At 49.4% G+C, this 22,286-nt stretch overlaps 1 protein-coding gene across 1 annotated transcript in view; it reads right to left on the reverse strand.

The window, feature by feature from the left end:
• Positions 1–584: 584 nt before the first annotated feature.
• The window catches only part of NPSR1 (neuropeptide S receptor 1), a 114,293-nt gene continuing 92,591 nt past the window's right edge, over positions 585–22,286 (reverse strand). The window contains exons 6-9 of the mRNA XM_036247210.1: positions 17,493–17,569; positions 5,537–5,623; positions 1,440–1,620; positions 585–710 (exon numbers count right to left, since the gene is read on the reverse strand). Of these exons, the coding sequence (XP_036103103.1) occupies positions 620–710; positions 1,440–1,620; positions 5,537–5,623; positions 17,493–17,569 (436 nt within the window). The 3' untranslated portion in view covers positions 585–619. The remainder of the gene's footprint in view (positions 711–1,439; positions 1,621–5,536; positions 5,624–17,492; positions 17,570–22,286) is intronic.

The following is a 22,286-nucleotide window of genomic DNA, read 5'->3' on the forward strand; positions in this document are numbered from 1 at the left end:
CTGCCTAAAGAGACTCTTTCCCTAAGGCCACATGGAATTGAAAAGAGAAATTTATGAAAAAAATGCCACCGTGACCTTAAACATGTAGTCTGGGTTGACACCATAATGAGGAATGGAGAGCTATTAAAATATACTGCACATTTTAATGACTCTACCAGCAGTAGGCCAGAAAAAAAAGTTGAGCTCAGAATAATTCTGGGAAGGAGGATTTTGCCAAGGAGATTTTAATGTCAAGAATGTATGTGAGGCTAAAAATAAACTCACGCACGTCCCCGAGCTGTGGGTGGGGGTGTATATATAATCAAATTAAATCCTTCCTTTTCCACTTATGGAAAACTCGGATGATAAAAATCGACTAGAAAACATTTAGTCATATTTCACTTGGATGATGCTTAGAAGTATCAGGCTCCAGACTTGTCAAAATAAACCCACCAGCGCTTCCTGGCCGAGGTGTTAGGTAGACAATAGCAGCCAGCGATAGGCAAAGACGATAAGGAGCTTCCAGAAATATCACGCCTGGAAAAGCCACAGGGATTGAGCTCAGGCTCCACGCACAGGCCCAGGGCGGGGCGGGGACCGGGAGAGCTGTGGGCTCAGCCAGCCCTGCCCCTGCCCGGGTCTAGATGAACGCTGGGTTGGGCAGGACCTGCATTTCGTGCCTCTGGATTCTCTCCCGCCCTGTGGTTCTGGAATCCCGTGACCTTTGCTCCCTGGAGAAAGAAGGAAGCAGAGAGGGAAATACTTTGACTTCACGGAAAGAGCAGTTGGAACGTTGAGAGAGAATCGTTTTGGAGCATGTGTTAGGATCAGACAGTGTGCTGAGCGCTTTCCATGTCATGCCGGTGACCTTCCTTCCCACCCGCTGTAACCCTCCCTCCCTCTGGGAGCCCAGCGGACAGACCCCGGGGCCAGGAGGTCGGCACTGCCGTTAGCCCCATTTTACAGGTGCGCACACGGAGGTTTATGGAAGTTAAATAACTTGCCCAAGGTCAGCGGTAGCTGTGAACCCACAGTGGCAGGATTTGAACCTCAGCCGTAGGATCGAACCCCGCCTCACACCATTGTATGACTTTATTTCCTGTGAATTTCCCTCTGCTCACTGTCGGGGGGGCAGGAAAGCAGCCGAGAAGCAGTTAAACGACAGGAGCTGTGTGAGGGAGATGACGTCAGCTCGGCCACGTCGCTCATCTGTGAAGTGGCATCGTACTGGGTCAGGCCACGCGTGGAGGCACTCCTCGTGGACATGCTTCAGTGGACGTGCCTGGGACCAGAGGGGCTCTGCTCTGTGTGACCTCGGCTGTGGGGGTGCTGGGGTCCAGGGCCTGGGTGTCACTCCGTCCCACTAGCGGGACCTTTCTGACCCTCAGGTTCGCCTGAGCTGCCAGGGCGCCCCGGGGGGAGGAAGACCAGACCCCGTGGGGCGGCTGGCGTGCCCTCACCTGCGGGCGAGGCAGAAGGAGCTGCCGAACGTGAAGTAGACGAGGGGGTTGATGGCGCTGTTCAAGGCCGGCAGGTTCTGGATGATCACGGACGCGTAGAAGCGCTGCTGGGTGTCCGGAAGGAGGCTGAAGTTGTCCAGCATGTCGAAGAGGAAGTAGGGACTCCAGCAGCAGACGAAGGCTGGGGAGAGCGGGCCATCAGCACCCCGAGGCCCCAGCCCGGGGGACGCTCCTTACACCCAGACCTCAGAACCATTAGAAACAGTGAAGTGCATGGACCTTAGTGTCGTGCCCACTTGAACACACACACACACTCACACTCACACACACACACTCACACACACTCACACACACACTCACACTCACACACTCATTCACACTCACACACACACACACACTCACACCCCACAGGTGCTTTCCTGGAGCTTCTCTCTGTGGAGAGGGTCTGCTCTGGCCCCGGTGGTGACTGCTCATGGGAAGCTTGGGGACTTCTGGGCGTGGAGGGGTAAACTGCCTTTTCGGATCACTTTGCCCGGTGCCTGTTGGCGTATTTAAGGGTGGGTGTGGTGGGTGCGGTTTTGGTTTCCCAGGGATGCCAGCCCTCTTGCCTGGAGCTGGGCAGTCCCCATGTCCCTTACACGCTCTGAGTACCCAGCCTGACACTTACGTCGCCGAGAACCCTGTTTACAATCACCCCCGCGGAGGAACCTGACTCTATTTTTTATACGAACACAAGCATTTTCCATAAATACAGAATTTTCCAGAAATGCAATTCCCTTGCAAAAGAGGAGCGATTACTTGCTCCATTTGGAACCGTCCCAGGTTTGTCCACCTGCTCAGAAAATCATGTCCCTGACGGCAGCCTGCTCTGTGTCTTCTGTCCCCATACAAGCACACCTGTATTGGTTTGCATTTGTAGCGGCTACGACATCCAGCCGACTGCTTCGTCCCTCCTCCGGTGTAGCTGTGCCCAAGCACTTATGCAGGGAAATCTGTATTGTTTGTTATAAATTATTTCTTTCTATTCCTCCTTTATGTACATTATCGCATGTTGACTGTTTAAGGATCGTGTTAGGACTGTAGGATTATATATATGCATTTCTTTCAGGGTGGGAGAGGGCATTGCGAAGTGTTTGTTATAGAAAGGGCTGCTCTGGTCTGACCGGGCTGTTGGCATGGCTGACCCTCCTGCGGGCATCTCTGCTCTCTGACTGTAAGGCCCCGGCCTGGGCCTGTGGCTCCTGGTCACAGACGGCACCGCTGGCCCCGGAGCACACATATGAGATGTGCTTCCTGACTCCGCATCCAGGAGTGTGTGTCTGCTTCCGGCTGTCCGAGAAGGCAAGTGAGGCCCGTCCACTCCAGAAGCTTCTGGGGCAGGGTTCTGAGCCCCGGTGTGTGGCAGACGCCTCATCCCAGGTCCGCCTGCGCCCTGCTTGGTGCCCGTGTTCTGCTGGCTGAGCCCCACTGGGTGGTCCGGGTGGCACCGTGCCGTTGTGTTCGTGTTTGTAAAAGGGAGCTGGACTGTTCTGGTGACCCACATCAGCTAACGGGAGGGCTGTGCCCTCAGCGCCCAGGGCCGCGCGGGGCTCGGGGGCAGTACTGAGCTCTAGGAAAGGGACTCTCCTTGCATATCCTCATTCACCTGCTCATGCAACTAATATCAATCCAGCCCCTCGTGTATGGGCCTATTTCAGGCCCTGGTGGTAGAACTGTAAGGAGCCCAAGGTGAAAGTCATTCTCATGGAATTACTTCTCCAGCAGGGGAGACAGCCCATATGCACATCGATATACATCTTATGATGTCAGGTAGAAGTAGGAAAGTGAAGAGAATAAAGCAGGGTGAAGGCTCCAGGAAGGCTAGTTAAGACTCACTGAGGAGGTGGCTTTGTTGGGTAACATTGACGTGGGGGCGAAGCCCTGCCACCACCTGAAGGCAGAGGGGGCTGGCAGGAAACAGGGCGAGGACCTCAAGGTCAGCACAAGGTGACGTTTCAAAGAAATAGCAAGAAGACCAGAGCGACGTATTGATTGAGCAAGGAGGAGCGCGGTGGGCATGAGGCTGGAGACCAGGCTGGAGGACCAGCCACGAGGGCCGACCACACGGGCCTTGTAAGACATGGACCGAGTGGGATTTTATTCCTGCGATGGGAACCCACAGGGGGAGCTGCAGGAGAGACAGCAGCCGGTTTACATCCTCAGCAGCCACGTTGTGGCTTTGCAGAAAGGAGGAACAGAAGACCAGCGGCAGAAGGTGCTGATGGTGTGGAGACGATGAGCCCGGTGAGGTCTGAGATCTGTTTTGCAGGGAGGGCCTCTGGGCCGTGCTCGTGAACCCGATGTGTGGGGTGTGAAAGATACAGGAATGACAGATGGCGGACCCTCAGTTTTTGTTTGGACACGGGGTAAACGACAGTGTCATTTACTGAACCAGCGAGTTCAGGACCAGCTACCCCAAGATGTGCTCCTGTGGTTTTGAGCTAAAGGCAACTTGAGCTGCAGACTCAAGAGAAACCTTGCCCACCCCCCTTAAGAATTTGAATGAGGACCCTTGCACATAAGTGTTTATCAGAGAGAACCTCTTTTGACCTATCTATAAGGCAGGGCAAACCTCTGTTTACTAAAGGTCTGTTCTGATCACCCTGCAATAATCTTTTGAAGTCCCCAAGACCCCTTCCTTCATTCCTAGCTCAGGAGTGTATATACCCATGTTCCCTTTCTGTCTGAACCTCTCTGCACACTGGGTCTGTGACTCTCTCATGGATGTGGGGTTCCCTTACACGCGTGCATATTAAATTTGGTTATTTTCTCTTGCTAATCTGCTCATGTCTATCTGATGACTAGAGCAGTCAGAAAAACCTCCAAGGAAGAGGAAAATGTGTTCCTCTCCCACAAGGACAATAGGAGGAAGGCTTCTCTGCAGGGGTAGGAGAGCAGGCTAAGACCTCTGCTTGCCACTACAGAGAGATGAGCTCATTAGAGACACAAACTGAGCTCTGGAGCAGAAACAATAGATGCAACTTCCAGGCAAAGGAAGTGAAGGAGGAATGAAGAATCCAATGTTGATTAGAAGTCAAAGAAGATGAAGATTGACAATTGTCATTCGGCACTTTGGAGGTTGCAGTGACCTTGATAAGGGTGGTTGTCGCAAAGAAAGGGGCTAGAAATAGGCTCCGGGTCTGAGCGGTAAGAGGTGGAGAAGGCTGCCGGAAAAGAACGTGGTGAAGTGGGTCAGTTGTGAGCCAGTCCACCGAGGGGCTATTCCCGCATGTTTACGTGCAGACGACCCGGTCCGGGGGAACTCGTGGGGAGGAGGAGAGAACCGGAAGAACGTTTCTGAGCAGGCAGGAAGGATGGGATTCAGCACTAGGAGAGAGGAGAGCACAGGACAGAGGTTCTTCCCACCGGCATGTGAGGGCCGGGGAGTGAGGAGTTCTCTCCTGCTTAGTCGCATTTTCTCCGTGAAGTCAGAGCCAAGGTCATTAGCTGAGGGGGCCTAAGGAAGGGGACGTTTTTGAAGGTTTCAGGATAACAAAGAACACACACTGGTCCGACACAGATTAGGTGCTCCAGAAATACCCTTTTTTCCAGGACAAGGTGACGTTATGGGGTCTTAAGAATAGAGGGAAAGGCAAAGGGAAGAAGACAGGAGAGCGAGAGAGAAGATAGACATTCATTAGGGAGGAATTTATAGTGACCTTGAAATTAATTATCCAGAAGACATGGAATGCCTCTTCTGTCTTCCTTTCGCTCATCAACTTCAGCCCTGGGGGACAGGATGGATTAAAGGAAGCAGCTGGGTCAACGAGGTGATGGCGTGTATCAGCTTCGGCTGGTGATCTAATTTTCTCCAAATTATGTACCCCAGGGCCTCGGAGGACAAGTGTATTAATGAAGAGAGATTAGGGACCAAATGCCATCCTTTGAAGAAGGTAAGGGTAGACGGAAAAGTTTCACCTGCTCATCTCCCATCAGATGGAGGTGGACTGTCTACAGACCAGTTCCGTTCCCCTGGGGGCTCGCCACCACAGGTCCTGGCCAAGCCTGCTTTGGGAGTGTTCACACTGCTCTGCAGCCCGGGGAGGGACGCTGCTTACCTAGAATGATGACCATGCTGTACTTGATGGCCTTGATTTTTGCCTTTGAGATGAGCCCTCGGTTGTAACTGGTGCACAGCTTTCCATCTGGAGACACAGAAAGGGGACGGTGAAGTGCAGGGCTGTTTCCGCCACTGTGAACATCGCAAGTTCTCCCCACGGCTGTCAGGGGACCACTTATCTCCTGCTCACCCACGCCCCGGGGGCCCTCCTTGCACATTTTTACAGTAGAAAAGGCTCTGGGCTGGATGTTGGAAGCTGCTCAGTTTGCAGCTTAATGTAAAATGCAAATGGACCAGGACATTCAGACTCAGGAGGCTCGGCTGGATGCCCCGAGGCAGCCGAAACTAGAATCAGCCATGTGACCACCGAGGGCGATGCTGAGACACCCATCTGGTTCCTTCAGCGACCAAGGGCAAAGCCAATTTCTCAGCATCTTCCCCCAGGCTGACTTATTCATCTAATTCAGAAACTGCACTCTGGACAAAAGCTCAAGCCAGAGATATTGAAAAACAAAACCAAACCCAAAACAATCTTGAAGAATGTCAGTGTGATGGAGACAGGAACTTTGTTTTTTTCATGCCTGTATCCTGTGAACTTAATAAGTGAATACAAACCCCTCTCTAGTCGAGCAGTGGTAAAATAAAGGTGGATACGATGGCAGAACAGCTCTTAGTAAAAGGAGTGAAGACCTGGCAAATGTGGGGATGGAGAGTTCGGATGCAAGGTTCCTTGACGTTGTGGAAGAGTTTTTACCAGCCCACGTGGCACCTTGTGGAAACGGGACGGTGCTCTCGCTCCGAAAGTGGCAGCCCGGCCTCGGCGCACCCCCTCAGTGAGGGCAGCGTGGGTAGGTTTCCGGCCCCAGGAACCTTCAGCTGGTTGCCAGTGATTAGGGCTCATGGGCACAACCTTAGTGGTGGCCCAGCTCAGGGGCCCTTCCAGGGTAGCCAAGCCACTGGGGGCAGGACAGTCGCACCCTAGAGGCCAACTACTGTCTCCACTGCATTGTTCAGATTTCATGTTTGACATTTCTTTCAATCCCCTTGGGAACTGGTATATGTGTACCTTTGTGCTCTGTATTCTGAACCCTCTCCAGTCCAATCCAGCCCAAGGCAACAAGCCTAGCACAGCTCCTAAGAGATAAGAACTGAATACAATCGGCTAAAAGACAGAGTGTCTGTGCTGCAGGGAAGGATCACACATGCGTCACAAAGCCAGGCGACGGGAGAGTGTCCCCCCGCCGCCATCAGGAATAAAAGGGATAAGGGGCTTTTTATGTGCATTGAACCAATATGCTAATTATAGTTGATTTTTTGTTTCTTGATGCATACCCTGTAAGACCACTCCTGGGCCTTCTAGTTATTCTGTGCATTTCACAGAACCACAGAGCCTGGGTGGTCTAAGCAAGCACGTGCTTCAGGAGTGTTTACCCGGCGGTTCTCAAAATTGCCCCTAGAGGTTATTTGACAATGTCTGGACACGTTTTTGGTTGTCACATTGGTGGGAGGTTACTATGACCATCTAGTAAGTAGGCCAGGGATGCTGCTGGACATCTTTCAATGCATAGAACAGCCCCCATCCCCGAACAAAGAGTTATCTGGTCAAAGCACTGATAAGGCCAATGTCGCAAAACCCTGGTCGCTAAGGTGGCATCTTGGGAAAGATGCGGGCTTCAGAGTCAGACCTGGGTGCATGCCCAGCTGTACCAATTACTAGCTGTGTGACCAGAGGCAAATTGCCCACTCCTCCCAGCCTCAGTTTCCCAATAAAAATGAGATGCAAAACACCAAATTCAGAGTTATTTTGAAGAATCCAATAAAATAATGCAGCCAGGATGCCAAGCCCCACGCTGAGCATGTCAGTTCCCTTCTTAGTTGGGATGAATGAGGTTTTAACAGTGTTTCCGGAGGAATACGAGCTGCCTTTATGAAAGTGAGCACAAGATATTACCACGTGTAGTCAGTTTATTAGACAACGTTGTTATCTGTGTATAGGAATGATGCACACCCCACAATGATCACGGTGGGGTTAGACCAGAGGAATACGAGCTGCCTTTATGAAAGTGAGCACAAGATATTACCACGTGTAGTCAGTTTATTAGACAACGTTGTTATCTGTGTATAGGAATGATGCACACCCCACAATGATCACGGTGGGGTTAGACCCACGGGAGGCAAGTAGAAAGAATGGCAGACCAAACTGTACCCTTGCAGAGTATCCCCTTTGCTGGGGTGGCCGCTGGCTGTAGGCTCTTAAGACTGTTTGTTTCTCTGAAAGGTTCTCCAGAATGACATCTGTGCTCTGAAATCTGCTTAAAATAGAAACTTTCCATCCTTTCCACAGGGCAACTGGGTGACAATATAATCAACTGCCTGCCCTTCAGTCTCGCCCTGAGATCAGTGAAAAGCATCTTTAGTCTGGCCACTCTGCGAAATGCAAAGCCTCCGGCTTCTGAAGATGGCTCTTCAAAGGCAGCCGGAAGACAAAATGCCCATAATTCTCCTTTATTGCGAGATAAAAGGATTAATTCTACCCAGGCCCAGCACGGAGCTGCAGGAAAAACAGTTTGACTCAGCTGTCCATCACTGTGCATTAGCTGGGGGCCTAGAGGCAGCGGATCCATTAGATTCTGAAACCTGCCCGAGGCTGCATTCGAGCCGAGTCCCTGGGGCCCACGTGGAAATTAGTCTCCCAGTGGCCAGGTCCTGGCCTCCCCTTCCCTACAGGCATGCCCCAAGAGGGGCCGCTGGGAATCCATGCTTGTGGGTTGAACGCCCGCGGTGGGGAGTGGGAGGGACAGTGTTATCCTGGGATTTTCAAATGAGGCAGAATGTATTCCTGGCAAGGGGGGGGGCCATCTGTGAACCCACAATGAGGGAGGAGATTCATTTGTGAACAAGAAAGTCTACCTAGGGGTATTTTAGAAGAAATATTTTTCATATGTTGGGAACTTCGTATATTTCAGGTTGATTTAAAACATTAAACGCTTTTTTAAACTTTTGGCCGTGTGAGGACACAGCAAACGAAGAAGCCTGACCTCAGCAGACACCAAGTCCGCCAGTGCCTTCATCTTAGAATCCGAGCCTCTGGAACCAAGTCCACCAGTGCCTTAACCTTAGGATCCGAGCCTCCGGAACCAAGTCCACCAGTGCCTTAACCTTAGGATCCGAGCCTCCGGAACCAAGTCCGCCAGTGCCTTAACCTTAGGATCCGAGCCTCCGGAACCAAGTCCGCCAGTGCCTTAACCTTAGGATCCGAGCCTCCGGAACCAAGTCCGCCAGTGCCTTAACCTTAGGATCCGAGCCTCCGGAACCAAGTCCACCAGGGCCTTAATCTTAGAATCCGAGCCTCCAGAACCAAGTCCACCAGGGCCTTAATCTTAGGATCCGAGCCTCCGGAACTCTGAAAAATAAATGTTTGCCGGAGAGTCCAAAATGGCGTGGAGTGAAGGGAGCTACACAGACCATCTCCCAGGACCAAACTGGAATTACAACTAAAATAAAGACAAATCATCGAGAAAAAGCAACTGAAAAGCAGCTTGCAAGGACCATATAACCAGGGACACTGACTCGATCCTGGTAGGATTGGGAAGGCATGAGAGGGGGGCTGGGAGCCCACGGACAGCTGCGGTCTCAGCTGGGAGCTGCGCCCTCGGGTTACACTCCCAGGCGGCCCCACAGCGCAGCCGAGACAGAGGCTAAAACAGCCACAGCCACTCACCTTGGGCTCCGGCAGAGGGAGGGCAGACTGGACTGGAACTGTGTGGGGACACTTGGGATTTGGGGGGCACTTAGAGCTTTTGCTGAGTTATGGCCATGCAGGTCGGTGGCCACATTGCTCCTTCCCAGAGCTCTGAGGAGAGGCAGTGGCCCCTCCCTCGGAGATTCAACCCCACACAGGCGTGCCATTGAAATGCTATTTGAGACTCATTAACAACCAGCATCTGCCCCAGCCTCAGAAAATCCTCTTATGCTAAACACCTGAGGGAGTTTTTCATTTAACTGAGAACCCAAGGCTCTTCAAGTAACTACAACTAATAGCCTCCAGGCAAAAAGGCTAGAGGATAACTGAACCATTCCCAGGCTTGCAAAACTACTCAGGAAAGTAAGACTTGACAGTGATGTTTAACGTGGGTCCTCCCATGTTCATCCAAACCCAGTAGAGGGAGCCACAAACAGAGAACACAAACACCCACAGGGAAAATTTGGCAGGCTCCAAAACCCACTGAGATAGCCAAAATGGTGAAACAAAGAAACAAATCCCAAATGAAAGAACAAGAGACCTCTACCAAAGATGAGATAAATGAAATGCAGTTAAGTAAGTTATCAGAGGTAAAATTCAGAGTCATGATCTTGAGGAAACGCAACAGCATGAGTAAGGACATCAACACCATGAGTAAAGACATAGAAACATTGAAAATCTATCAACTTGAAATGAAAACCACCAAGAAAAAATGAAGAAACCACCAAGAAAAAATGAAGAATGACATAGCAGAAATAAAGAACACATTGGAAGGACTAAACAGCAGATTAGAGGGAGCTGAGGACTGGATCAGTGAATTAGAAGACAGGGTAGAAAAAATCAATCAATCAAAACAATCAACCAAAACACCAAAAGGAAAAAACAATTAAAAAACAGTGGCTGCTGATCTGAGGGAAGACTTTGCCCTCTGCAGTCCGCCAATGAGAATAAAGCACTCCTTTACTATTTGGCTGTGCGTCTCTGGTTATCTCGCTAACACATGATAACATTTATTCGCAGATGAAGTGATATTATACATAGAAAAAAATTAAGATACCTAGGAATAAACTTAACCAAAGAAGTAAAGGACCTATTTTCAGAAAATTACAAGACATTGGGAAAAAAAATAAAGGAAGATATAAAAAAGTGGAAGACATACCTTGTTCATGGATTGGAAAAATTAACATCATTAAAATGTCCATATTACCCAAAGCAATCCATAGAGTCAATGCAACCCCCATCAAAATACCAACAACATATTTTACAGAACTAGAACAAATACTTCAAAAGTTTATATGGAACCAAAAAGACCCCAAATAGCCATGGCAATCTTGAAAAAGAAGGACAAAGTAGGTGGGATCACAATACCAGATATCAGGTTATACTACAAAGCTACTGTAATCAAAACAGCCTAGTACTGGCACAAGAATAGGCATATAGACCAGTGGAACAGAACAGAGAACCCGGAAATTGACCCAAGACATTATGCTCAATTAATATTTAACAAAGGTGGCAAGAGCATACAATGGAGTAACGACAGATTTTTTAATAAATGGTGTTGGGAAAACTAGACAGCTACATGCAAAAAAAAAAAAAAAAAAAAAATGAAACTAGACCATCAAATTACACCATACATAAGAATAAAGTCAAAATGAATACAAGACTTAAATGTGACCCATGAATTCATAAAAATCCTAGAAGAAAATGTAGGCAACAAAATTTCGGACATCATACGCAGCAGAATTTTCACTGATACATCACCTAAGGCAACAGAAACAAAGGAAAAAATGAATACATGAGACTACATCAAACTCAAAAGCTTCTGCACAGCAAAAGAAACAACCATCAAAATGAAAATGGAACCCACTGTATGGGAGAGCATCATTGCCAATGATACATCAGATAAGGGGTTAATTTCCAAAATATATAGAGTATTCATACAACTCAACAAAAGGAGGACAAAGAACCCAATTAAAAAATGGGCAGAGGAACTAAATAAACACCTCTCCAAACAGGACATACAAATGGTTAAGAGACATATGAAGAAATGCTCAACATCACTAATCATCAGGGAGATGCAAATTAAAACAACAATGAGGTATCACACCACACCTGTCAGGATGGCCGCCATCAACAAATCATCAAACAACAAGTGTTGGCGAGGGTGTGGAGAAAAGGGGACTCTAGTGCACTGCTGTTAGGAATGCAGACTGGTGCAGCCGCTATGGAAAACAATATGGTGTTACCTCAAAAAATTAAAAATTGAAGTGCCATTTGACCCAGCGATCCCACTTTTAGGAATATACCCTAAGAAGCCTGAAACACCAATCAGAAAGAATATATGTACCCCCATGTTTGTAGCAGCACTATTTACAATAGCTAAGTTCTGGAAACAGCCCAAGTGTCCATCAGTAGGCAAATGGATAAAAAAGCTGTGGTACATATACACCGTGGAATACTATGCAGCTGTAAGAAAGAAAGATCTCTTATCATTTGAGATGACATGGAGGGACCTGGAGAGTGTTATCCTAAGCAAAACAAGCCAAGCAGAGAAAGACAAATATCACATGATCTCACTTATTTGTGGAATATAATGAGCATAACAGTCTGAGAAACAGGGTAGACTCAGAGATGTGGAAGTAAAATACAGACTGACAACCCTCAGAAGAGGGGGTGGTGGGGGGAGGGAAGAGATAAACCACAGAACTTATATGCATATATGCATAACCGATGAACATGGACAACAGAGCTGAGGACGGGGTGGGGGGGATGGGGAGGAGGGTGTCAATGGGGTAAAAAAGGAGAGATATCTGTAACAAAAATAAATTAATAAAAAAAATAGAAATTTAAAAAAGTGTAGCACAAAAGAATAAATGTTTGCTATTTTTAAAAAAAGAAAAACATTAAACGTTTTTTTTTTGTTTTTTGTTTTTTTTTATTGTATGTCTGATTTCTAAAATTTTTAACCTTGGAAATGTGTTTTTGATTTCTGATCATTGATGGCTCTTTATCTACAGATATCACCTGCATGTTCCATATTTTTAGCACATTATGTCTCATTTGCTTAGCTGTGGAACTATGATCACTTCCTTCCTAGGTGTGTGTGTATGTGTGTGTGTGAACCTTCTAGTAAACCACAGGTTATGGTTAGCCTGGAGGAAGTGTGACCTAACTCACCTAACTCACATCCTCTTCTGCTCCTCAGCTCCTCAGCTCCGGCAGAGCCAGGACCCCTGACAGGCCTAAAATCATTATGCCAGGGACAGGCTGGCCTTTCCTTCCCCCCAGGGCACACAGCTAGACTACATTTCCCAGCCTCCCTTTCAGCAGGTGTAGCCATGTGACTACGTGCTCCCAATGGGAACATGAGAAGAAGCCTTGTGTACCAGACCCAGACCTGGCTCAGATAAACCACCTGAGCAATCCCCACTCTCTCTCCTCCCCACCCTGCCTGCTGGGTGTCGATGCTGAGGGACACCTTAGGAGCTACCTGCTTTGGTGACAGAATCTTCATCTGCTTGAGGTTCTGAAAAACTGTGTGAAACAGTGCTCTTCCCTTTGACCTTTACTGTCCACTGGACTTTGAGCAAAAGACGCATTTCTGTTTTGTTAAGGCTACTGTATTTGGGGTTTCTCTGTTGTAGCTGCTGGTGTTCCTTTAACAAAAGCGGAAGTTGGTACCTCCTAGGAAGGGCTGTCATAATAAAACCTAATACATGTGGCATTGGTCCACTGGGCAGGCAGAAGGCGGCCAGAAACCTGATACTGGAAGCTGGGACACTAGAGACCACCTAGGAGAAGTGTCCCACAAGATGCCTGGAAAGGTAGACTGTGTACCCACTGAGCCTAAAACCCAGAGGACAAGGTGAATGGAGTAGGTTGTGCTCCCCAGAGACTCAGAAACAATAGGAAATACACATAGGTCTATAAATGACCACGAAGCTGGCCCTGGCCCATAGGTGAAGCCACAACACTGAGGGCTTGTAGCCTGCAAAGACCCGTTATGAATCCTTCCTGAGGCCAAGGTGGGACTGAGGCTGTGGCCTCTCACCTACTGTTTCTGATGGTCTCCAACTCGCTTCCATCAGGTTGACAGACAGGGGTTGGGCGAGGAAGCACAGAACAAGTCAGACCCGAGGATCGTACGAATAAAGACGTTGCAGGCTCATGAAAACGACTAGAAGCAAATAGAGCAGAAGCCTACTACATTTTTGAGAAATAGTATTACCAAATAAGCCATGGGCTTTATATCTTTGTCAACACTAGAAATATCAGGCTTTAATATCTTTATTAAACCTGTGGGTAGAAAATTGTATCTAGCTGAGATTTGAATGTATACTTTCCTGATTTTCAATGAGGTTGAGAATCTTATTTTTGGCCATTATTCCATTTCCTTCTGTGAAATGCCTGTGTCTGGCTCATTATTTTTTCTGTTTAATCTTTAAAAAAAATTCATTATTGATTTTTTAGGACTTCTACATAAATCCTGGATACTAATATTTTCCCAGGTAATGTGTTTCAGAAAGTTTTTCTTACTTTGTGGCTTGACTTTTTAAATATTAATGGAGTCAAATGTATCCATCATTTCTTTTCTGGCTTAATGGTGTCTTGTACCTTGTTTAAGAAATCCTTCCTCACTCCAATGTCATAACGAGATTACCTTTTCTTTTCAAGTTTTAAAAGTCATGCATTTTACATGTAAGTCTTGAACTCATCTGGAATTTTTTTTTTGCCTATGAATTGAGGTAAAAATCCAATTTTGTTTCTTTCCCTATGATCTGACATACACCAAGTTCTCATATATGTGCAGGTCTGTTGTGGGCTGTTCTATTTTCTATTTGTCTACTGTACGGTGTCAGTACCACACTCTGACTTAATGATACATCTTAATATTCGGTACAGTAAAACCCTCCCCTATCTTGTTCTAGGTCTCCAGGAAAGTCCCAACTATTCTTGGCTCTTGAAATTGCCATGTCCGTTTCAAAATGGGCTTGCCAAGCTGGATAAAACATCCCATGTCAGGTGTGACTGGACCTGTAGATCAGGTGGGGGGAGAATGGACGTCTTCATGCTATTGGGTCTTACTGTCCACACAGATCCATCTATTTAAGTCTTTATATTTCTTCCCATGCAGTTCTGTATGTCTTTTGCTAAATGTAGTGGTTTGCAGAGAAGCCCTTCTACCCACATGTACTGATGAAGAAAGATGCTAAAGGCATCGTTCCCAGATGTAAGTACACGTAGCTAGAGGTCTACATGACCCAAACCCAGTTCCTAATCCAAAACTTCACTCACCACCCAGTCTCCTTCGTCTAACATGCAATTTGGATATAGCAAGGATCGCCTGATGTCTCCCAAGTCACAAGGGCCAGCTCAACCATATCCAGATGTGATACGTTGTCAGTTCCACGGGTGCACCTCCTCCACCCCCTGCCCCCATGAGGAATCTTCTCTTTCATAGGGGTAGACAGACACCCCCGGCATCAAGCGCTTGCTGACTTACGAAAGGTAACAATGTACAGGTTTGGAAACCTCATCTCCTCTACCTCTAGCCTCCATGCTTGTTTGTAGGAAAGTCTCTCAATCATTTATTAAATAGCTTTTTTCCCCTGCTAGCCTTTGAGACATATTTGCCAGCGAGGAGTGGTTGTTAAACTAATGACGGCGCGAATTTGCAGCCTGTGTGTACAAAGCGAGCGGCTGTCCCTTGTCGCTGAGCAATCATCCTGGCATGCTAACGCCACTGGAACTCCGTGCACCAGCCAACTCCCGAGTGCTTGGCTGTAATGACAGATAGGAAAGGAAGTGAGTGTCATCTATGAATAGGATGCAGAGAGTCTACGGGCTTCTCACACAACCATCTGCTCCGCACCCCGGAGCCGGTCGCTGATGGTGACATAAAGATATAGACGATGGAAAAATAGGTATATCGGAGATATAAACTTGTATTAAAGAATGAAAACTGACTGCATCCACGTCCACCTTTGGGAAGGGAGAATTGCGTAGTGTGTGTCAGAGGGAAAACTGACCACCCTGAGGCTTTGTCCTATTTCAGAGACCGGAGGATGGGGGCCCAACAGTGCGGTGACTGGAAAGTCTGGTAGCAGACAGTGTGGGGGACCCTGGAGAGGGACAGGGGCCCAACCACGGCGGTGAAAATTCTGCTGAGAAAGGGGCCGTGGGAGACGCCTGGTGTGGGTGGCTGATGGAAGGGGAACCGTTTTAATGCCTGACTCTCCCAGCAGCGTTTGCTCTACTGCGGGTGACGGACCCGAGGAGAACGAGGTGCTTCCCGCGTGGCCCTTTGGCCCAGGAGCAGAGGGAACAGAGAGCTGGAGGTGTGACAGGTGAGAGCTCAGATGGGCAGGCAGGAGGGGCACACCGCCCCCTGGAGCTGGCACAGGACAGGGATTTAGGCCAACCTGACTTAAATCTGAAAAGACAGGAAGACCTCAGCCTACCTGAAAAACCAGGCCCTGCACCTGTCTGTATTTAATGTCGCCTTCAGGAAGGACGCTCACCCATCTTCTCTTTAGACAAATCATCTGACTTTTGACCAGAGTCGCTCACAATGAATAAAATAAATGCACTTGAATTCACCCTTTTCTGGCTCTTGCTCTTCTAGCAAAAACAGGTGCAGAGACCAGACCAGCACGAGGGAGGCACAGGGGCTGTCATAGCCGAATGATGGGTTCCTCACAGCTGGGCACCTTCCCAGAAGCCTGCGCACACCCCTGGGCTACCCTGTCACTCAGAGGGGAAGTCAGCTGCCTGTGACTGCGTCTCCCACTGGACCAGAGCTTGTCAAACCTGGTTGTACATCAAGATCATCTGAAGAGCTTTTCTAAAGTAGTGATCTGCAGATCACACCCCAGACTGAGTGAACCAGAGCCTCTCTAGCACCTGGGTCTGGATTTGGGTGCATCTGAGTAGCTTCCCTACAGGGCCCTTGTGCGGCCCTGGCTGAGACCCCCTGCATGAGATGGGTGACCTCCTCTGTCAGGACCCATGCTATTTATTCACTGGACAGCCCTGGTTTGTGGAGGGACACAGCAGAATTGAACCGGATTCACGTGAAGACACCAGGACTTGCCTCCCTGCTGATTCTCCTGGGGAAACGGACACCGATTATTAGTGCCCTATAATACGCGTGACTTTCTTGCCGTCACTAGAAGAAAGAGCTTCAAGAGGGAGGAAGACGAGCTGGGTTTGAGTCCAGTATAGGAATCAGCTCAAAGTCGGAGCAGAGGAGGCTGCCCCTCCTCTGAACCCCTTGGAGCTCAGACAGGCTCCCGACTTTGCCAAGCGGCCCAGATCTTGGTGGTGCACCTGGAACGGAACCGCTCTTCCCATCCCTGGCATCCAGCGCCACCCGGCTGTCCTGTGTGAGTGCGTGTGGGTGAGGGTGCCTATGTGCATGCATGCAAGTGTGCAAGTGTGTGTGTGTGCACAGGGTGTGCGGATGTGTGCCTTGGTGTACGCGGGCCTGTGCTGTGAGCACAGGTGTGTACAAGGAATGGGGAAGGCCTGCGATCTGAGCGGGGCCGGTCTCCTCCCCCATGTGACATAGCAAGCGACGCTGTAGTGAAGAGAAAGCCAGGAGCCCTTTCTGCTCTCTGTGGCACCCGGGTCAAGCTGTCAGGTCCAGCAGCGCCTGCCTGCTCCCAGGGTAGACTCTCGGCCTCAGCGCCTGCTGTGTGGGTGTTCTGGGTGAAGTCTTACTGTCGGGGGGCGGCTATAGTGCTGTCTCGGGCTCAGTATGCCGGGAGCTGTGTGCTGGGATGGGGCAGGTGTGGGCGGAGCTGCCGCTGGCTTAGGGCCCAGGACGGCTCTGTGGATGGAAGGCAGCCTTCCCCTTCCGTGAAGTCAGCGGCTCCGCGCTCTGGTGTTTTGGCGAATGATGGTGTTTTCACGGACAGTTCTCTCTGCTCATCCCAGTGTCCTCCTCATGACCAGGCCCGAGAGACTGGGGTGACCCCGGATTCTGGCTCAAAGGCTGCTCAGGGTACAGCCTGGCCAGGCTTGAGGTCCCCCCTTGCTTCCCCCAGTCCCCAGGGAGGCCAGGTGGAAAAGGCGGGGCCTCGGGGGTCTGACCCGCATGCCGGGCCCGGCGGAGCGGTGCAGGCTGGTTACGACAGGGCCCAAGCTCCCGTCAGCCAGGGCGAAGCTCCGCAGAGGTCGGCCAAGGGTCGGAAACTCCTTAGAAACTCACCGGAGCAGTTGGAAACCACCGTCTCATGGGCTTTGCTTTTCATCCAAATTGTTCGGATCACAATGGCATAGATGACGCTGTGGAAAAAAGCACAGGTGATGTGAGGATGGCTGGTGGGTCCCCCCGGGCGGACACAGATGGGGCACTGCTCCCACTTCCTGAGTGTGAGCTGTGGAGGGAGGGGTGCTCCCTATCCGCTGATGATAGAGCCACAGCAGATCGAAACCAAAACCACCAGCAAGATCAGCTGGATGCAGCCACTTTTCTAAGTGAGGAGGCCCTGGCTGGTGAAGTTACATCTCTCTAAGGTCACCCCAGTGGGTAGAGGTACAACTGAGGTTAGAATCCAAACACAGGGTTTAGCGTCAGAAGGATTTCGATTTGTAACCGGCTCTACCACTTGCCAGTTGTACGACAACTTTAGTCCCGACTGTGGCCCCCCGATTCCTGCCTTGGGTGTGCAGGCCTCTGTGTGACCCTCTCTTGTCGGGTGTGATGGGACCTGTGACTGGCTTCTAATCGATGCATTGGGATGAAGGTGGTGGGATGTTCGTGGTTACGTAGGAATGTTGCATCTGTCTTGCTCATGTCTGTCTCCGTTGCTGGCTTTGAAGAATCAATTACCTGGGGCTGCAGAACCATGAGTCTTACAGCCCCAGGAAATGAATTCTGCCGAGAACCCATGAGAGATGGGAAGAGTATCCTTCCCCAGCTGAGCCTCTGATGGGCACCCAGCCCTGGCTAGCACCTTGATTGTCGCCTTGCCTCAGCAGATGACCTACAAGAACTATGAGATAATTAAGTGTGTGGTTTTGTCACCAGGTTCATGATCATTTGCTATCAAGCAACAGATAATGTAGCAATTAGAGTCATCTAGGCTGAATGTGTGTGTCTCTCTGAAACTAATCTGTTGACATGCTAATGCCCAGTGTGATGGTATATGGAGCTGGAGTCTTTGGGACATGCTTAGGTCTTAAGGGTGGAGCCCTCGTGAACGGGGTGAGCACCCTTCTAAAAGAGATGCTAGGCCATTCCACCATGTGGGGACAGAGAGAAGTCTGCAGCCTGGGAGAGGCTCCTCACCGGACCCTGCTAGCACCCCGATGTCAGACTTCCAGCCTCCAGACGGTGGGCAATGCATCTCTGTTGTTGGCAGTCTGTGGCATTCTGTTGTGGCATCCAGGCGAACAAAGACAGAGAGCCCCAGTTGAAACTGTAAAATGCAGCTAACTGTCCAAACCTCTTAAGAGTTTTTTGGGAATGAGATGTGACAACATTTTATTTTTTAATTTTTTAAATCTGCACCCAAGGATATTTTTCCCATTTATGCTTAGATAGGGTGTACGGGAGGAGGGAATGGAGAGAGAGAGAGAGAGAAACATCAATGTGATAGAGCCAGAGATGTGACCATGTTAAAAGTGCCAAGCACAGTGCTTGAAAATGAGACTCAAGAAATGTCATTTTCTGTCCCTCTTCCTTCTCCATTTTTCACACATCACTTCTGCTCCTGTGGGATACAGTCTGTGCCTAACAGGAAATCGACGTGTGAGTGACTCAGAAGCAGCAGCAAAACGCGTATCCTATGTCCACTCCGGTAACTATAAAGATCGATACCCTTCTTTCAAATACACTAAGTGTCCCGCCTAAAAACCTGGGGAGAAAGCAGCGCTTCATTTTCAAACCGACCGACTTCCCTCCTGAGAATCACTGTCTGAGAAAGGAATCGGAGTTCTCATTTGCAGCAGCCGACAAAGCACTAATCGCTCGTCACGATCTTTAGAATCTAACTTAATTAATAACTTGTTAAAATGCTCTGCTACTTCCTGTTTTCCCGTCTTACTCCGCCAACCCCGACTCCCCCCCCACCCCCCATATACCTGCCCAGGGATTTTTCTGGAATTCGTATGTCTACATTAAAGAAAAAAAAAATGAGGAAAAAAATGACTAGTGAACCTGTTATTTACTTCAAGTTGAGTATTTACTAGAGCTGGGAAACTGTTCCCCAGATAAATGAAATACAAGGAAAAGTTACAACCATGCGAAGTCTGTGTTACGATCGCAAGCCCAGTACTTAACTGATCAATAATTCAAATATTTATTGACCATCCACCCAGACTCGGTGGGAGTGAGGAAAGGCATCCTGTGTCAGGGGTTCGGGCCTAAGTCACCCCACCTTCTCTTTCAAGCCAGCCAGGCAAGAGGAAATCAGCCCCCGCGTTACTGTCAGCCAGGAGATGCCCGGTACTAGGCACCCTTTCATCTACCACCAAATCAGGCCGCTTCTCTAAGTGCAACAGGCACGCGTCCGGGAGACCTCGGAATTACCTGCTTCCTCATTTCTGTCTTCCCATTAATCGGCAAGCTCTGTGGATTGTCCCTTCAAAATGTCCTTATTCTCTGTCCGCTCCTCTCCATCCCTGCTCTTTAGGATCCTTACAGCCTCTTTTTATAGATGCCGGTGAGTTTTCATTGTGATGAAACAAACGTAACGTCAGATGCTCCCCGTGAGCCACTGTAAGTGTGCAGTTCGGTGGCGTTAAGTACGTTTACGATGTGCCACCGCCACCATCCATTTCCAGAGTCTTGTCATTCCTCCCAAACTGAAAGTCTATCCATTAAACACAAAAATATGGATGTTCTTGAATGTACGTGTTACTCTCCCCCAGAGGCCGTACTGATTGCTCCAGATCATTCTAATTTTGGTGAGCTTGCTGCGAAGCGGGTACCCCATATAACCTCGTGCCCGACTGTTGCCAGCATGTCCTAAGACCTCCACTCTGCTGCCCCCTCCAATGCTCACCCCCATCAGAGCTGTGCTCCGGCGGAGAACCTTCCCTGGCCTGGAAGCCCTCCATGTCCTACAAGATGACACCCAGCGTCGTCAGCAGGTCATCCAACGCCTCCCCGGTCTACCTCAGCCTTCCTCACCTTGATCCTTACCATCCTGCCCATAACCACAAATTACACACATGTAACACATCAATGGATTCTATATAAGGTACTCTATATGATTACACAGGAGCAAAATCCTATGAAGATATATTGTAGGGTGATACAGGAGCATATACTTGGGGCCCCGACTTGTTCGGGGGGTCAGGAGCACCTTCCCAGAGGAGGCGAACTTTCTGCTAAGATCTGAAGGAGAAAAGGGTGTTTTTATTGCAGAGCAGGATAATCACCCAGGCTGAGGGCAGTGTGTGCAAAGGCTCAGAGGCAGGGGGCGCACGGCACGTCTGAAGAACCTGGGGAAGGCTGTGTGGCCGAGCGTGCGTGTGGGCAGTGTGTGACCTCAGATGAGGGTGGCCTTGTACCCAGGGTTACAGGTATCCAACTTTGTCCTGAAACACTGGAAATTTACTGATGGACTCTGACCAGGAAAGTGAAATGACAGAGTTTTTGCTAAGGTCAGACGTTTTCCAGTGTGGACACGTTGTCCCTGTGTAGTCGGAGATGCTGATGGCTGAACCGAACAGCCTTGGGAAGGTACCCGAGGAATTCTTCACAGCGCTGCCTCTGGGGAGTGGGACACGGCGGGACGCGGGAGGGGGACTGCTGCTCGTCATTTCAGACGCTGCTGTATGCGCAGCAGTTCTCCCGAAAACACAGTGGCTCTGACTTGGAGCAGGGACCGAAAGGGGGTGAGAACAGAGAGGAAGCTGCTGCACTAACAGACTGAACGATGGTAATGACCCTGGGAGTGTGTCCAGCCACTGTCCTTGGATTTTATTCCATCTTTTGGTGAAATGATTACACAGTGGGGCCGAATGACGGGGTGGGGGTGGGGAGAATATGCTCCAGAAGCAATGGAAACTATTGGATGTAAAAATCCTCAGATGGAAACAGGGATGCCCTCACCTCTCACCCCCGTGCCCAGGTAGGGGATGGTCGGGAGGGAAGCAGTCAGCCTTGGGCCCTGCTCTGTGCCCGTCTCTGCGGAGCGCCTGCCACCGTGGCTCATTAACTGCACTGGTTACCATGGTGCTGGGCCCTGTATGGTCAGTGCTTCGTACATCTTGATTATGCTTTTTATTTCCTACAAGTTCTTATTTGATGTTTTTTTTGTGAGAACAATGGGAAGAAGAGTTTATTGTCCCCATTGTATGGATGACAAGGCTGAAGCCCCATGGCTGGGAAGTAGCAGAGACCAGATTCAAATCCAGGTCTGCTGGCCACCAGAGCGCTGATGTGACGTTGTGGAGACAATACTAGTGATTTGCTCACCATAGCAGTCCACCAGTAATTGTGCCAAATCCTTCAGGGAAAGGATCTCATTGAATCCCTCCAACAACTGAGCATGGTTGGTGCTAGTATTGTTCCCGTTTTCTAGGCGGGAAGGCTTCTGTTTGGAGAGCTTCCTGACTTGTTGAGTTCACACAGCACAGGATGGCAGCGCTGGACCGCAGCCTGGGTCCTCTGACTGCAAAGTCTCGTCAACCTCATGCGATGCTGTCTCTCAGCCAGGAAAATGCGCACGATCCTTTGTGGGACGTATTCAGGCTACAGGGCCATCTGGTTCCAGTTCCTCCCCAAATGCTTTCTTTGATCTCTAGACCAGGTTAGCACCCTCTGCTCGGGTCCCGTGGGACTCTCTCTTTACCCTCCCAAACACTCATCACACTGTGTTATAACTTCTCTCTTAACTGGCTGCCTCCTCTGTTATATAAGGAGATTCCTGAACTCAGATGCCATGTGTGTCTGGTAATTTCTTTATCTCCCTTGCCTGGACCAGAGTTTGGCAGAGGGTGGGTGCCCTAGAGGTATTTCTGGAAAGAACGAGTCGATGGATAGAGGCAC

This window comes from Molossus molossus, unplaced genomic scaffold, assembly GCF_014108415.1.
Source record: "Molossus molossus isolate mMolMol1 unplaced genomic scaffold, mMolMol1.p scaffold_m16_p_7, whole genome shotgun sequence".
NCBI classification, from domain to species: Eukaryota; Metazoa; Chordata; class Mammalia; order Chiroptera; family Molossidae; genus Molossus; species Molossus molossus.